The sequence below is a fragment of the Papio anubis genome, chromosome 6 (assembly GCF_008728515.1).
Source record: "Papio anubis isolate 15944 chromosome 6, Panubis1.0, whole genome shotgun sequence".
Lineage (NCBI taxonomy): Eukaryota > Metazoa > Chordata > Mammalia > Primates > Cercopithecidae > Papio > Papio anubis.
In genome coordinates, this window is record NC_044981.1 from 75,316,943 (window position 1) to 75,333,398 (window position 16,456).

At 38.0% G+C, this 16,456-nt stretch overlaps 1 protein-coding gene and 1 pseudogene across 1 annotated transcript in view; one reads left to right on the forward strand and one right to left on the reverse strand.

Moving 5' to 3' along the window:
• Positions 1 to 7,184, forward strand: part of TTK (TTK protein kinase) — a 68,449-nt gene extending 61,265 nt beyond the window's left edge. The window contains exon 23 of the mRNA XM_021937516.2: positions 5,335 to 7,184. Coding sequence (XP_021793208.1) covers positions 5,335 to 5,355 — 21 coding nt within the window. The 3' untranslated portion in view covers positions 5,356 to 7,184. The remainder of the gene's footprint in view (positions 1 to 5,334) is intronic.
• A 7,398-nt stretch (positions 7,185 to 14,582) lies between these two features.
• On the reverse strand, positions 14,583 to 15,338 carry LOC101001862 (annotated as a pseudogene).
• Between the last annotated feature and the right edge of the window lie 1,118 nt (positions 15,339 to 16,456).

The following is a 16,456-nucleotide window of genomic DNA, read 5'->3' on the forward strand; positions in this document are numbered from 1 at the left end:
AAAGACAAGAATAATACATAACTTGATCCCAAACTTTAATAAAGTGATACCTAATTTTTTAAAAAAAGTGTTAATAACTGAGATAAATGGAAATAATGATGTAAAAGCAACTATCACCATGACTAGAGTATACTTGGCATCAATATCTGTCTATTCTCCTGGTCTTTGAATTATGAATTCAGACCCTAACCTGAAAGTTCATCCATTTTCATTGTTTTAATAATTAAGAGCATTCATTGGCTTTAGAATTATTCAAATTAGAGTTTGAATCCTGGTCCTGTTACACATTGTGTAATTTTGTTCATAATTATTTAATATCTAATATTAATACTTAAATATGTTCATAGTTATGTATTTATCTCTCTAAGCCTAGATTTCTTTACCTCAAAGTGGTAATAATAATGCCTTGCATGATTGCCCTGAAGATTAAATGTAGTTTAGTGATGCTTGGAAAATGCTAAGCGCAACGTCAGACATTTAGTACGTACTCAATTAATGAATTACTGTATTACTGATTTTCAGCAACACTTTAGTCTGATGAGTACCTTCTTATAAAGAGGAAATAATGGAAAGAGTGATACCTGAGCCAACTACCTGATTGAATCCTAGAACCACCACTTAATAGTGGGATCTCGGAAATGTTATTTAACTGTTCCATACCTCAGTTATTACCTCTATTTTACAGATGAAGACCTTGTACCTAACTCCTGGGATCATTGTGGAAAGTGAATACGTTAGTATATAAAAAGCGCTTAGTTCAGTGCCTGACACAACATAAATATTCAATAATATTAGTTATCATAATTATCTCTTTCTATGCACTTACTGGCCTTCAGATTTTCTAACTCTGAAGAGATTATCTCTTCCTGTTGGCAAGACTGAACTGAGAACACTCTTTTCTTTTTGTCTATTTCTAGGACACTTTTAAGTTTGTCATTCATCTCTGCATTTCTGCCTCTTAAGGTTGGAGGACCCTTTGCTCAATGGTCAGAAAATAAACAATTAGGCATAAAAGAAATGGCCAACAGGAAGGGAACAGGAAGAACACTGGCAATATATTAGATGTTTACAGCAATTTTGAAAATTAAAAAAAAAAAACTAGAGAAAATCATAGAAACTATGAAAAAAAAGAGTTAATAATGATCTAGAAGACTAGAAACTACGCTAAAAATCCCTTGAAACTAGCCCCCTTTTCCTAACATGAGAATAACGTAATGTAGCATCTTTCTACTAGCCCAGAGATAACATTCTTTTATCCTTCCTTTCCTCCTTCTGGATTTTCCATAGTTAGCTCTAGAAATTCTAATTCTGGTCTACTTACCTATTGATCCAATCCTGTCCTTACTAGTCCTTTAGATGAAGCTCTTGCTGCAATCATCTTTCCAGAGCACTGCGCCTACAGCTTCCCATTTTTGTGTGTACTGCAGCAGACACTAACTGCCTTCCCTGTAGCCTTTCCCCACCTGTCCAGGGGCGGGGATCTGCATCTGCAGGAGTATCCATCACTTCCCTGTGGGATTCAGACAAGTCTGGCTCTATTCCCGGTTCAAGTGGTCAGTCCTGATTGGCTTAAATGCATCATGGTGGTCTCATTGTCCTGCCAGTGATTGGTTTAGCCATGGGCATATATCTTAATTCTAGCCAATGAAAGATGAAGAATGGTTTGCCAGGGAACTATAGGAAATAGATCCTTATTCTTAAAAATAAATTCGTGGGAAGAAGTAGTTCCTGTAGTTATGCCTGCATTTGATGTAATGAACTGCGGGAGCTTTCCTGCAACTATGAGGAGAACTAGGAGTAGGAGGGCAAAGCAAAAAGATGCAGGAAAAAAAAAAAAAAAAAAAACAAAATGTAGATCCCTGGTGATGTAAAGCATGAGGTGACCCAATCCTGAAGCCAACTTACCTTGAGAGTTCTTGTTAGATGGGATAATAAATTTTCCTTATTATTTATGCCAAGTTGAATTGTATGCTATCTATTATTTGTAGTTACAAGTACCCTAAATAACATACAAACCCTTGTTCTGCACTGATGAAGGCATTTCTTCTTTAGGGCTCTAGAACTGCAAGTTCTAACACGTTTGTGAAGCAACCCAGAAGAGTCCCAGTTCAGAATAATTTTCCTCTCCGCTGAACTCCTTTATCAACTCAGTCTGGCATTTCCTTCCCTCCCTCTCTTTCTCTCTCTCCACTCCCCCCACCTCTCTTTTTCATCCTGTAAATGTAAGACCCTAGATTAGATCTTTTTGGTATTTACAATTTACAAGAAACCACCCAGAAAGCACAAACACTTTAACATATCTTCTATAGTAGTAAAGATGGAAGGAGAACAATTTTGGTCTTTCTAGTCTGCACATCGGTTTGGACTCATTTGTGTGATTGGCAATATGTTTTAATGTAAAGAGTGTAGATTTTGGAGTTTACAAACCAGAGTTTGACTCCAGGCTTCATCATTTACTAACTGTAGGTTTCATGTCAATTGCTTAACCTTTATAGATGTTTTCTCATATATAAAATATGGTTCATAATACATTGCAGCATTAAATGAGGATTAAAAGGGGCAACACAAGTAAAATGTCTAGGATATCATGGACACTCAGTAACATCATATGTAATAACTACCCATATGTATCTATATACACAAATTTTTATTTGTGGTTGCTGAAGAAGAACATATATGCAAAGAGGACAGTGAGCAGTGGGCAGTGGAAGAAGTGGAGGGTCTGATCAGATCTGGAAGATATTTAGACACCATTTCCTTAATATTCTCATTGTACGGATGAGGAAACAGAGATTCAGAAGTTTTCTAAGATTTGTCCAAAGTCCTATTTCTCCTTGCTGTTATTTTTATGTATACGAATTAGCTTCTTTTCCCAGAACATGTGATTCTGATGATTAAGATATATCTACTTCAAAACTCTGTTTCTTCTACCAACATTAGAACTTGGGTCACTTGGCAAAGAGAGAAGCGTCAACAGAAACACTTTCAAGACCAGACCAAGTGGAATTAGGGAAGAGAGTACCTGTCAGGGAGATTTGAAAAAAATCACATCATTCTTCCCAAGAGATACAACGTGAAACTTGGGAATGTGAACTATTAACCAACACAAAGAATAAGGAGTGATGGGGATCATCTCCATTCTAATTTTGATACTATCATAGATGTTATAATCTCATAAATTCATTTAGTGTTGTTTTCCTCATCCATACATGGCTTTGTCATCTAAGTGATATTTTCTCCACTATTTGAAAAGTCACAATAAATGAAAGAGGAAGAGTAGAAACAAGGAAAACAAGAATGTGGAAAGCTTTGGTCACCATTAAATTTACTTTAAGTCAAACACTCCACAGGACCTTGACTTGCTCCAACTCATGACACTATTGAAATTTACTCACAAGACTACTCAGTCTTTTTGTGTGTGTGTGATCCAGGATTAGTAGGATTTGTAGATAAAACAGTGATTAGACTTTGTGTTCATTTGCCTGTGTATTCAGTACAGCAGGTGTGCCTGCGTTAGGAGACAGAGTATATTCCTAAAGTCAGAAACCATGACATAAACATTATGTCCTGAGACCAATCACTGCTAAGGTAGAGAAGAGAAAGAAGCCCAAGTAGGTCTTGGGTCCCCAGAACAGAAGTAGAGGAGTCTTGGCAGCTGACATACCTAGTCACGGGGTGGCTGTTGCGAGAGTAAATCACAGTACATGATTATGTAGGTGAGCCAAATACATGATGGCAGGAGACAATATTTATGCTTAAGTTACAAAATCAATTTTGGGAGTCAGTCAGGAATCTTGCCAATCTTCATCATCCTTTCTTCCCACTATGCACATCTCAGAAAGACTGAAAATCAAGGGAATTGGGCATTCCTGTAATTCAGCCTCTTGTCTCCATACTCTTTCCTGTCTTGTACTCTCCAGACTCACATATGTATTGAACGTTCTTCTATTATCTTCCTTACTTGAAATATATATTTTTTCTTTTTAAACTCAACTATTTAAATTCTTTTACTTAAATTTTTCCTTTGCTTCCTTCTTCCTGTCTTACATTAGATTATAGAGGACATATTTCAACTATTTTATTACAGTGAAATTTTTTTTTTTTTTTTTTTTTTTTTTTTTTTTGAGACAGAGTCTCGCTCTGTCGCCCAGGCTGGAGTGCAGTGGCCGGATCTCAGCTACAGTGAAATATTTTTGTTTGAATTATTTTTCAATAATGGTAAGTAGAATTGTTAAGGTTGGCTTATGTGAGACTAAACAAATATTCACAGAGAAATTATCATCCAGTTTCATGAAGGGACACATTCAAGAATATTTATGACAACATGTCTATACACTAGGACTTGGAGGTAATCTTGGTATCTGTCATGGTGGAAATGGGAAAGTAATGTAGGAAATGCTATCAACAATGGTCTAGGTATTCATGTACAGCCATGCGTAGATCTTAAAGATAGTGCTAAGGAAGTAAGAAACAGAAAGAGCTCTATAGCACAATAAGATAAGTAAATTAAAATAAATGCACACAGGAAAATATGTGTTTTTCAGAGACATGCAAATAAAATGATATATGTCAAAATTAAAACTCATGTATATTTAAGGGGCAGGCAATGGTAGTGGAGCCAGGGATAAATTGATGTAAAAATAAAGAGAAGGCATTTGCATGTATCAGCAATAATAATCTCCATTAATGTGATAATAATGTGATGAGTATGGATGAACTCAACTCTCTGTACTTGAGGTTTCAAATAAAGATATGAATCCTTTATTAAGTTGAATTCTCCAAATGGGGTAGTTGAGAAATGTTTCTGACTAGGCTGGTTTGAATCAGAAATGCTGTTTCCATAAAGGGGCAGACTTGATGCATCCCAAGAATTGACTTATCTAAAGTCAGGTAAGTAACATCTCCTACAGCCAGTAACAACCTTCTTATCTGGCAAATAGATGTAAATATCAACATGATTGTCATCCTGGCAGGTATTGCGGAGGGCCATGCAGTTTGCATCATTGTGCATAGATATCAAATGCTTGTCCAAAGTAATTTTTTTCAGCATTCTATGGGAAGTAACACCTTACATTTGTGCACTTTATATTATTCAAAGCAATTTATTTACAATCCCCTTTGATTCTCCTAAAGGTGGCTGAGTCAGATATTATTATACACTTCACAGATAAAGACTGCGAAACACAGCATAGCTGAGTGATTGTCCCAATGTCATACAAGTTAGTAGACCTGGTCTAAAACCCATGTCTCTGGAGGAACTGGTATGTTTCTTTTCTCTCTCCTCATGACAATACACAGCTAACTGGGTCATGTCTTTTTTTGCTTTATTTCCAGAAAGTTCAGAACCAGATTTGAAGCTCTTGTGAAAGAACTACAACTTCTCTTATCATCTGCATTTTTGTGTCCTTTTTGCATTGGTCTTAAACTTTTACTTTTTTCTATTTTTCCTGGTCATAATTACTTATTTCTACTTATATTTCTACTCTTATGTTATTCTAGAGCCACTATAGGCTACACTGGACAATTTGTAGAAGAGATGGGAGTATAGATAAATGCATGAATGTAAAGAAAAGGAAAAAAAAATCCTCACAAGACTAAAATAAAGCATTGCTTCTTGGGAAGAAGATCATATAATTAGCTCTAATGAGCCTGGCTACATTTAGAAAATCTCTGTGTTTGGATTATATATGATTTAATTAGTATTTGGACAACTATGATTAATGAGAGAACAAATCTCTAGAACCTCTACTGAGCAAAAAGGCTGATTTTAGATTTTAAAACTTAGCAAATCAAAATAACCCTAGTTCAGTATGCCTTATTGTGTTACAGGTAAAGAACAGCCATCCAGTGAAATCAACTACTCTGGAGCGGCCTGGTTTTTGAGCATGAAATTAAGATACTGAGTTTGTGACTTCTGTCCTCCATTCATTGTATGGATTGCCCTTCATATTGGATCATGTGTCCTCGACCCACCTGTCTAGCTTCATCCTTCTCCTGCCACTTCCTATCTGGCATCTGACATTCCACAGATTCACAAACTTCCTAGCTGATACCCACACTGAGTCCTCTGATGGATTCCCTTTCACTACTTCCCCTTATAAGCCCAGTTCATGTCGTCTCTTAAGAAACTTTCTTTGATTTGGGCTCCTCATTGATCACATTACTCAAGCAGAAGTCGTCTTCTCTATGCTTCATAAGATTTTGAAAATGCCACCATTATTATTGGCGTATTTATCTCCCCTAATAGACTGTGAACTCCTTAAGTTTTTGGCTATTACATGGTCATCTAGGCCCTGATGTGGCCTATTATAGTGCTTGGCTCATAGCAGATACCCATTTTATCTTTCATAATGAGTGAACACAGCTGGTTGAAAAGATGTCCCATGAGTTGCCACATGCACAGGTCAACAAGACATTTCACCAGGTCACAGTCACATGCTGTTTGGGGATGCTTTCTTTTGGTTTGATCTCTACTCCCTGGGCTCCCAATTATAACAACTTACTGCCTTTTGTTTTGGGCCTTACTTTGGTCCCTTTTTAAATTTTTTTATTTTTTATTTTTTTGAGATAGAGTCTGGCTCTGTCACCTAGGTTAGGGTGCAGTGGCGTGATCTTGACTCACTGCAACCTCCACTTCCAGTGTTCAAGTGATTCTTCTGCCTTAGCCTCCTGAGTAGCTGAGACTACAGGTGCTCTTCATTGCCATGCTAATTTTTGTATTTTTCATAGAGACAGCGTTTCACCATGTTGGCCAGGATGGTCTCAAACTTGTGACCTCAAGTGACACTCCCACCTCTGCCTCCCACCTTTATTTTTTATTTTCCTAATGATTAGGGTTATGTTTTCTCAAAGCCCAGCTGCCTGCTTTAAGAGTTATTTTTTGATTGCCACTATTTAATAAAAGCATCTCATATTTTATCTGGCAAAAGATGCAGAGGTCAACCTGATTATCATGTTAAAGGATATATAGGTTTTTAGGATATATAAATATTTATATTCTATGAAATATGTCTGAAAGTACATATGGTTGGCCTTCTATATTTATGGGTTCCACATCACGGATTCAACCAACCACATATTGAAAAATTTTGAAAAACTAAACTTATAAAAAATCACAATACAATAAAAATAAAAAATTTTAAATACAATATAATAATGACTTACATAGTCCTTATATTGTATTAGGTATTAAAAGTAATCTAGACATGATTTAAAGTATGTGGGAGGATATGCATAGGTTATATGCAAATATGGTGCCATTTTATATAAGAGACTTGAGCATCTGCAGATTTTGTTATTTGTAGAAGTCCTGGAACCAATCTCCCATGGATACCAAGGAACGATTATACATATATATATATGTATTTTATACACACACACACAAAATATACTGATATATATGTATATGTATATATGTGTGTGTATTTTTATTATACAATATGATTTCTATGATCAGCTCTTAAGTGTCAAGATTGAGCTTTAGCTGAACCTTTAAGTTTCACTCTCTTAATATGAAATAAATTTGAATCCTTTACAAAAACCTAGAGATAAATACCAGTTTTTTAAAAGTCATGCTTGTTATTATACATGTGTACATCCCTTCATTATGCAAACATTTATTGATGCCAGAAGTAGAATAAATGCTGTGATACAAAAATAAGACAGGCAATATCTATGTCCAGAAAGCTAATGGGAGCACAGCAGGAGCTGATGCTAGAGTTGGGTGTAGAGTCCAGACATGAAGGACTGTATATCATCCTAAGGAGTTGGTTCTTTCCCTGTCACCAGTGGGGAATTTTTAAAGCCTTTGAAGCAGGATAGACACAAGATCTTGTCTCTATTTGTACTCTATTTGTACTAAATGTTCTAATTCTTTGAGAAAAATGGAATAGTGGAGATATAAACCAGTAGATTATTGCGAAAGGCCAGGAGGGAGATAGTGAGAGCTTAGACTATGGCAGTGGATAAGGGATGGAGAGGAAAGAATAGATTAAGTAAATAAGTAAAATAAATAGAATGGTCACTGTAAGTGAAGAAGGTGGAAAAGGGAAATACCTAGGGCAATTACTGGTTTCTAGCTGGGCATTGTGGGAGTGCCATTTATGGGAAAAGGGAACACAGAAGACCAAAATGAATAAGAATTCATGTGTAAAAATAACTACTTAACATAAGTCGTTATGTATGAAAATAGAAATACTGTCATTTATCATCATTATTTAACAGCCAAGGTCCTGAATATAATACTTTAAACTACACTTAATTTGACTGTAAGAGAGTGTATCACGTTTCTTTAGTCAGGCTATGTGTTTTACCTTTACATTCTTGGACACAAATATATTGTTGAAGTGAGAAGTTGAGTTTGAAAAATGGCTTGAGTCCAACTCTTCTGAATTTCAGTGTGCTATGCTGGTGTCTATGCTGGTTACTATCAATATAGTGATCACTGTGTCTGGTAATGCACCAAACTACTGAAAGGTGCAACTGGTTAGTTAGAAGTAATAGAATTCCTTACCGCACCCCGCCCCACCCCCCCCCCGCCTCACCAACAAACTTAATGATTTAAATCTTTGCCAGTCAACCATTTTGCAAATGTAGGTTATACAAAAAATCCAAGTTGAATAAGTGTATGAGTGGCATATGAATGGCCAATACAGGAAAAGATAGTAATGGCTAAAATGTATTGAGCACCTACTATATGCCAGGTGCTATTCTAAATATTCTCAATTAATCTTCACAAGTCATGGAGTTAATGACTATTATACTACTCATTTTGAAGATCGGGAAACTGAATCACAAGCTTACCCAAGGCCATCTGCAAGTAGGTAATTCAAGCTAGTATAATATAATACCAGATCCTGAACTCTTAACCATTATACTAAAATGTAGTGAATAATGACCTCCTAATAAGAGTAAAAAGGTGTTAAAGTCCCCAGCTATTATTGTTTTGGGGTCTATCTCTCTCTTTAGATTTGATAATATTTGCTTTATATATCTAGGTGGTCTGATGTTGGGTGCATATATATTTGCAATTGTTATGTTCTCTTGCTGAATTTATCCCTTTATTATCTTTTAACCTTCATTGTCTCTTTTTAGAGTTTTTGACTTAAAATTATTTTATCTGAAATAAGTATAGCTACTCATGCTTGTTTTTGGTTTCTGTTTGCATAGGCTATCCTTTTCCATATCTTTCACATTCAGTTTATATGTGTCTTTCCAGATGAACTGAATTTCTTGTAGGCAGCACATAGTTGAGTCATTTTATATCTTTAAAGTGGGAAATGTAATTCGTTTACATTCAAGGTCGTTATTGATAGGTGAAGACTCATGTCACTATGTTGTTTTCTACTTGTCTTGCATATCCTTTGCTCCTTTCTTCCTTCATTGTTTATCATTGTGGTTTAGTGGTTTTCTGTAGTGATAGGGTTTCATTCTTTTTCTCTTTGTGTATCTGCTCTACCAGTGAGTTTTATACTTTTGCATGGTTTCATGATAGTCATCTTTTCACTTTAAGATGTAGGACTCACTTGAGTTTTGCAAGACTAGGCTAGTGGTGATAAATTCCTTCAGTTTTTGCTTGTCTAGAAAAGGCTTTATTTCTCTTATCTGTGAAAGGTAGCTTTGCTGAGTATAGTCTTCTTGACTGGCAGGTTTTTCTCCTTTCAGCACTTTGAATAATTCATCCCATTTTCTTCTAGTCTGTAAGGGTACTACAGAGAAATATGCGTTAGTCTAATGGGGATTCCTTTATGTGTGACTCGATGCTTTTATCTTGATGTTTTTAGAATTCTCTTTGCCTTTGAATTTTGACAGTTTGACTATAAAGTGCCACAGGGAGATTTTTAGACTGAATCTTTTTGGAGACCTTTGAGCTCCTAGATCTGGATATCCATATCTCTCCCCAGCTTGGAATGATTTTAGCTATTATTTTATTAAATAGGTTTTTCTACACCATTTTCCTTCTCTTTTCCATCTGGAACTCCCATAAATGTGACCATTTGTTCACGTAATGGGGGGTCCTATAAGTCTTGTAGCCTTTCTTTACTCTTTTTCATTCTTATTTCCTTTATTTTCTCTGCCTGGGTAATTTCAAATAACCTATCTTCAAGTTCAGAGTTTTTGTTTGTTTGTTTTGTTTTTGTTTTTGTTTTTTGTGTTTTTTTTGAGACAAAATCTTGCTCTGTTGTCCAGGCTGGAGTGCAGTGGCATGATCTCTGCTCACTGCAACCTCCACCTCCTGGGTTCAAGAAATTCTCCTGCCTCAGTCCCCCGAGCAGCTGGGACTACAGGCACATGCCACAATGCCCACTTAATTTTTGTATTTTTAGTAGAGATGGGGTTTCACTATTTTGGCCAGGCTGGTCTTGAACTCCTGACCTCATGTCCCACCCACTTCAACCTCCCTAAGTGCTTGGATTACAGGCATAAGTCTTGGGCCTGGGATTACCAGGCCCAAGTTCAGAGATTCTTTTATTGGCTTGATCAAGGCTGCTGTTGAAGCTCTCTATTATTTCTTCAATTTGTAGAAATCATTAGCTGCAGTATTTCTCTTGGCTTTTTCAATGATTTTTATCTCTTTGTTGAATTTATCATTTGTATCATAAATTTTTTTCTGATTTTGTTGAATTGCCTGTCTGTATTTTCTTGTATCTCATTGAGTTTTGTTAAGATCACTATTTAGAATTTCTTTTCCAGCAGTTTGTTGATTTCACTTTCATTGGGGTCTGTAACCAGATAGTTATATTTATTTGGTGGTATCAGATTTTTCTTGCTTTTTAATGTTGTGTGTATGTGTGTGTTCCTATGTTGATGTCTGTGCATCTGATGGAACAATCACCTCTTCCAAAATTTCTAGAGTGGATTTTGTAGAGAAAAACTTTCATCTGCAGTTGGGTTTTGGTGTGCCAGTGTGGAAGGATGTAGTGATTCTATTTTCAGGCAGGTACAGTGCAGTCAAGAACACTATACCCAGAAAAGCTGCCCTTCAATAGCTTCTGCAGCTGTTCAAAGTCAGCAGTAACTGTGAGCACCTCAGTAGCATAAGCTGTAGAAGTTTGTGGGATGGCAGTGGCAGTGTAGGTTGTTAATAGCTCCTCAGTGTCAAGGGCTTTTGAAGTCCTCCTTGTTTTTCCTACAATGGAGAGACTTAGAGGAGGGAATCCTTCTTGATATCAAGTGTGGCATGGCTTACTATTAATAGCAGCTACAGAAGCATTGGATTCCAGGTGCAGGTAGTTGAGGCAGCTGTGGGGCCAGGATCCTAGGCTCAGAGTCTCACAAACCTATTGTGATACCTGGATCTTGGAGTACAGGTTCATTTTTGTAGCAGGATTGGAGGACCAGGTAGCCTACAGGACCAGAATCTATGACTCTGAGGCACAACCTAGAACTGCTCATGGAACTGGATTGTAGCTACAAATCCTATCTTTTGGGGGCAGGGCACAGCACTGGTCCACCTCCAGGGAAGAAGGGGTGCTGTGGATGTTTGGGCCTGTGGAGAAGGGTATGGCTGCAATTTGGGTGTCTGACCCAATAAGGCTCAGTGCATCAACTTGGGTCCCAGGGGATGAGGCATCATATAGTGACTCTAGACCCTGGAATGGTGGGGCTCAGCAGTATCCTGACTCTATGAGGCTACATGCAGTAGCAGCTGGTACCCTAAAATGGTGGAGTACAGCTATCATTTGGACCCTGGGGTACGGGGAAGAAATAGCACAGCAATGATTCTTCTTTCCAAGGAGAACAGTGTTTCAGCAGCTCAGACACTAGAGAACTAATTCTGCCCCAGGGAAGCAGGGTCCTAGAGTTTGGGCAAGGTGTCTGAGTTCACCCACTGCTCTGTTTCCCTGGGATGTGGTATGTGCTGTGTCAGCTCAGCCCTGAGATGTGCAGCTACTAACAGCTTGGCAAAGCACCACTTCCCCAGGGGGTGATATACTGCTTCAGCTCAGGCCCAGGTGATGTGACCATTGTGGGCAGCCCAAGCACCACTTCCCTGAGATGCATGGCACTGCTTCAGCTTAGGTACTGGAGTGTGTGACTGCTGTGGGTAGCCAAGGCACTGTTTCTTGGGATGCAAGGAGCTGCAACAACTTAGGCACGGGAGGTGAGGCTCCTTGGAGTGGCCAATGTACTACTTTCTCAGGAGAAAGAGTTCTGCTTTGACTACAGCTCAAGGAGGAGGAAGGAACAGGTAGAGCAGCTCCACATCTGCTTGGTCTTACTGGAAAAAGTGTAACAGCTGCTCACAACTTGACATGGGGATGTCAGGCCACTGGCCTAGGGTGGTTTGGTGGTAGCTTAGTCTCAGGGGTGAGAAGAAGCCATGGCTATTTGTCTTTGGAGAAAGACACACTTCTTTCTCCAAGGTGGCACAGCACAGGAACTATAGCCCACAGGGGCAGGGACAGTGTTAGCTCCTTCTCTGGAGACAGCACAGGTATATAGACCCCAGGAAGCTCCCTCAGCTGGACTTAGTGCCAGTGAGGACTGTAGGGGAACAAGGTCTGTAATTGTCCAAGGTGTTGATGGGTGTTCCTGGGATCCTCTTCATCTCTAACTGATGAAGATGAGTCAAGTCCTGGTGAAATACTATGAAGTGTTTGTCTATAACCTTTGTGTTATGTTTGGTCCTCTTCACTGTCAAACTCTCCCGTTTCCCTCAGTTTCCTTAACTCTTCCTCATTTTCTAAGGCTGTCTCTCAATTCAATCAAAGATCTGAGATCATCATTTACATTTTAAAACTCCTTTATATTAGCATGTTAATTCTACTAGGTTTAATCTGTTTTTATCTTTCAACAAATGATTTATTAATATTACATTACAACAAGTGACAAAATATTAGTATCTAATTCTAGACATTGAGAATTAGATTCTGGAATGAATCGCTGGAATAGAAGAAAAATAAAGATTTGTTTTCTCATAATTTTAAAGCTTCCGTCTTAGTCTAGGCACAGCTAGTGCAACATTTTCTTCAACCCCACAGGCTCCATTCCCTTTACTATTTGTAATATGCTTGGGTCACTCATAGGAGAAAGACACTGTCAACATCAGTAGTTAGCAACATTTTCAAAATGCATTTTGTTGTCTTAAATAAAAGTTATGCCGTTATTTCAGTAATCTCATACAGTCTTATTTACTTCTGTACGTAAGATATGAGCTCTCAACATTCATGTAGGTGAATATTTCCCATGTTTTTTGAGGATTCCCAAAAGACTTCAGGAAGTTCCCAAAATAATTTCAAGTGTTTAATTTTTTCTTTTTTTTTTTTTTTGCGATAGTAACTACTAATGTTTATTAAGTAACTACAATTTGTCAAATGCTGTGCTAAGTATTGTAAATTTCTTTCAGTTAGTCCTCATAATGTTACTATCTCCATTTTTTTCTTTTTTCTTTCTTTCTTTTTTTTATTATACTTTAAGTTCTAGGGTACATGTGCACAACATGCAGGTTTGTTACATATGTATACATGTGCCATGTTGGTGTGCTGCACCCATTAACTAGTCATTTACATTAGGTATATCTCCTAATGCTATCCCTGCCCCCTCCCCGCACCCCACGACAGGCCCCAGTGTGTGATGTTTCCCTTCTTGTGTCCAAGTGTTCTCATTGTTCAATTCCCACCTATGAGTGAGAACATGAGGTGTTTGGTTTTCTGTTCTTGAGATAGTTTGCTGAGAATGATGGTTTCCAGCTGCATCCATGTCCCTACAAAGGACACGAACGCATCCTTTTTTATGGCTGCATAGTATTCCATGGTGTATATGTGCCACATTTTCTTAATCCAGTCTGTCACTGATGGACATTTGGGTTGATTCCAAGCCTTTGCTATTGCGAATAGTGCCACAATAAACATACGTGTGCATGTGTCTTTATAGCAGCATGATTTATAATCCTGTGGGTATATACCAATAATGGGATTCACAATAAAAGAAAGGAGCAGTATGAATCCATGAGAGTCAGACCAGCAGTTTAAGACCCTCTTCATAGCTCAGTTTCTGGTGCATGAAGAGATTCAATTAGCCTTCTTGCTCTCAGTTCTTAGAAGAATTTGAGAGGAATAAGAGCAATAACTACCTGTATTATTTCGTAGCCTAAGAACAGAGAAAATAGACATTAAAAAAACAGAAGCCAATTCCTTTCATCCTAGGATGTCTGAAAAGGAGAGATTCTATGGAGCATGGATGCAGAAAAGAAGGAGTTATGCCTATGAGAAAAAATAAACTCTGGACACAATCACTCAAGCCCAGAGAAACAACCGCTAAGAGCAATTAGCATCGATTTCATTGTCACCAGGAGGGCACATACCAGAGAACCTGGGACAAAGCCTGGGATAGAGCGTTTAGCATTCTTAGGCTTACTGGTGCTGTGGTTCAACAATCTTTGAGGAGATGGAGAGAACCGGAGACCACCACCATCATGTGTAAAAAGGATACTATAGCAACAACAAGGCTGCAAAAATCAGCTAGAGTTTAGGTTGTACACCATTTGAAATCCAGCCTGTACTTGCTTTCTTGTGAAGGACTTGAGATGTGCTGAGATACCTTAAACATGTGAAGGTGACTCTTTTGAAAGGCAGAACTCTTCATGAACTCTTTCTACTCATTAGTTTTCCTATCACTTCACCATTAAAACTAGAAAAGAAGCTGCAGGCTATCTCAGGTAGCTTCTTATTTGGACACAATACCAATACTATAGACAAAATTGAATGAGTGACGAAATCTTCCTGATTCTTCCATTGCACAGGGTCAATATGTGTCTTTGACTAAATAGCTGTGCTCTTGTTCAAAAAAAGCATGTAAACACAGGGCTTGATTTTGTTAGTCTCTATCCCAGAAAATTGGTGGATCACTCCTTGGCTTTTGTATAATTCAATGAGTGGCTTTGCCACATCCTTGTACTGTCTTAGCCTTGCAGAAACTGCTTTGGGTTTATCATCCTCATGCTGGACTAATGGTTCACCAGCGATGTCATCAATTCCATATACACGAGGTGGATTGAATTCCAAGTTATATACCCTTCCGCTAGGAGAGGATCTTTAAGTGTTTCAAATGGAATGTTCAACCTGATCACTAGATTCACTTCACAGATTTTGTCCAGGACATCAGCCTGTCCTAATGTCCTAGGAAAGCCATCTAGGAGGCAGTGCTGCCACATCTATTCTCCAACTCCAACATCATTAGGCATGCGATCACAGGTCTGGAACCAAAAGACCGTTCTCTATGTACTGCTTGGCCATGTCACCAACTCCAGTGTTGACCTTGATGTTCTCCTGCAAGCAGTGGCTACTAGAGAAATGTCGGAGGCCTAAGTTCTGAGCAATCCTCTCGCACAAGGTGCCCTTGCCCTAGGCAACCAGCAAGAGGATGACCGTACAGGAGTCTGGAAGCCATTGCCTTTGCTAGGAGGGGGTGGCCAAATGTATAGCCCAGATAGCAGTCCCAGAGGGAGCCCCAGAGGGTTTTGTTTCTTGGCTTCTACTCTGGCACCTTCTGCTCACACTGGGACTTGTCAACCACCTGCCCTTTGGCTGCAGGCAGAACTCCAGGAGGCTACCAACAGACCCTGCAGGGTGACCTTTCATGTTCAATTCTTAAAGACATTTCAGAAAATTAGGGCAGGCATGGTAGGTAATTTTGTAAGAGGAGGCATGCCTTTTTCTTAGGCATAAAATCACACTGTAGGAGCACCCGACACTTCAAGGATTCAAACCAAATCCTCTTTCTCCTTACAGTAATGTAAGCAACAAGGCAAAATTAAATAGGCACAGATTAATTTACTCTTGAAGGAGAAGAATAAAGGAGTGTCTTTATAAAAGACACTCCTTTATTATTAAAGACACTCTTTATTAAATAATAAAGAAATATATATATATATATATTTCTATTGCTGAGTGCCTTTAAAGCCTTAGTTATCTCCAACCCTCCTATTCTCAGAACTAGTAGTACGCAGGAGAAGGCAAGAACAGAGGACAAATGTCCCAAAATCCCAAAGAGAGTGTGACAAAAGAGACTGACAAGATAGAAATGCAGAAATGAATCCAGGGGATTCACCTCTAAGAAGAAGGTGGGGAAAATGTCCTAAGCTTGTGAATTCTAGCTGCTGGATTGCAGGCTGTTTGGCATTTAAAATGGGTGTTTGTGATGAAGATGATGATAAATATGGGGTATTAGAAAAATATTATTAATATTTATTTCAGATATTGGAAATTACTAAAATTAAATGAGCAAAATTGTAAAGAAGGTTGAGTATATAAAGGAATTCTAATTACATTTAGAGTTAGTCTATTTACCCTAACCTTAGCGCTGTTTTTGTGAGTTGCTTATAAAATCAGAAAATCATTTATGTGAGTTGCTTACAAAATTATTTATGTGAGCTGCTTACAGTTTTGGGAATAATGGTATATGGCTCTGCAGCATAATAATGCTTGTATGTGTCAAGTTAACCTGTTTTTTTGTG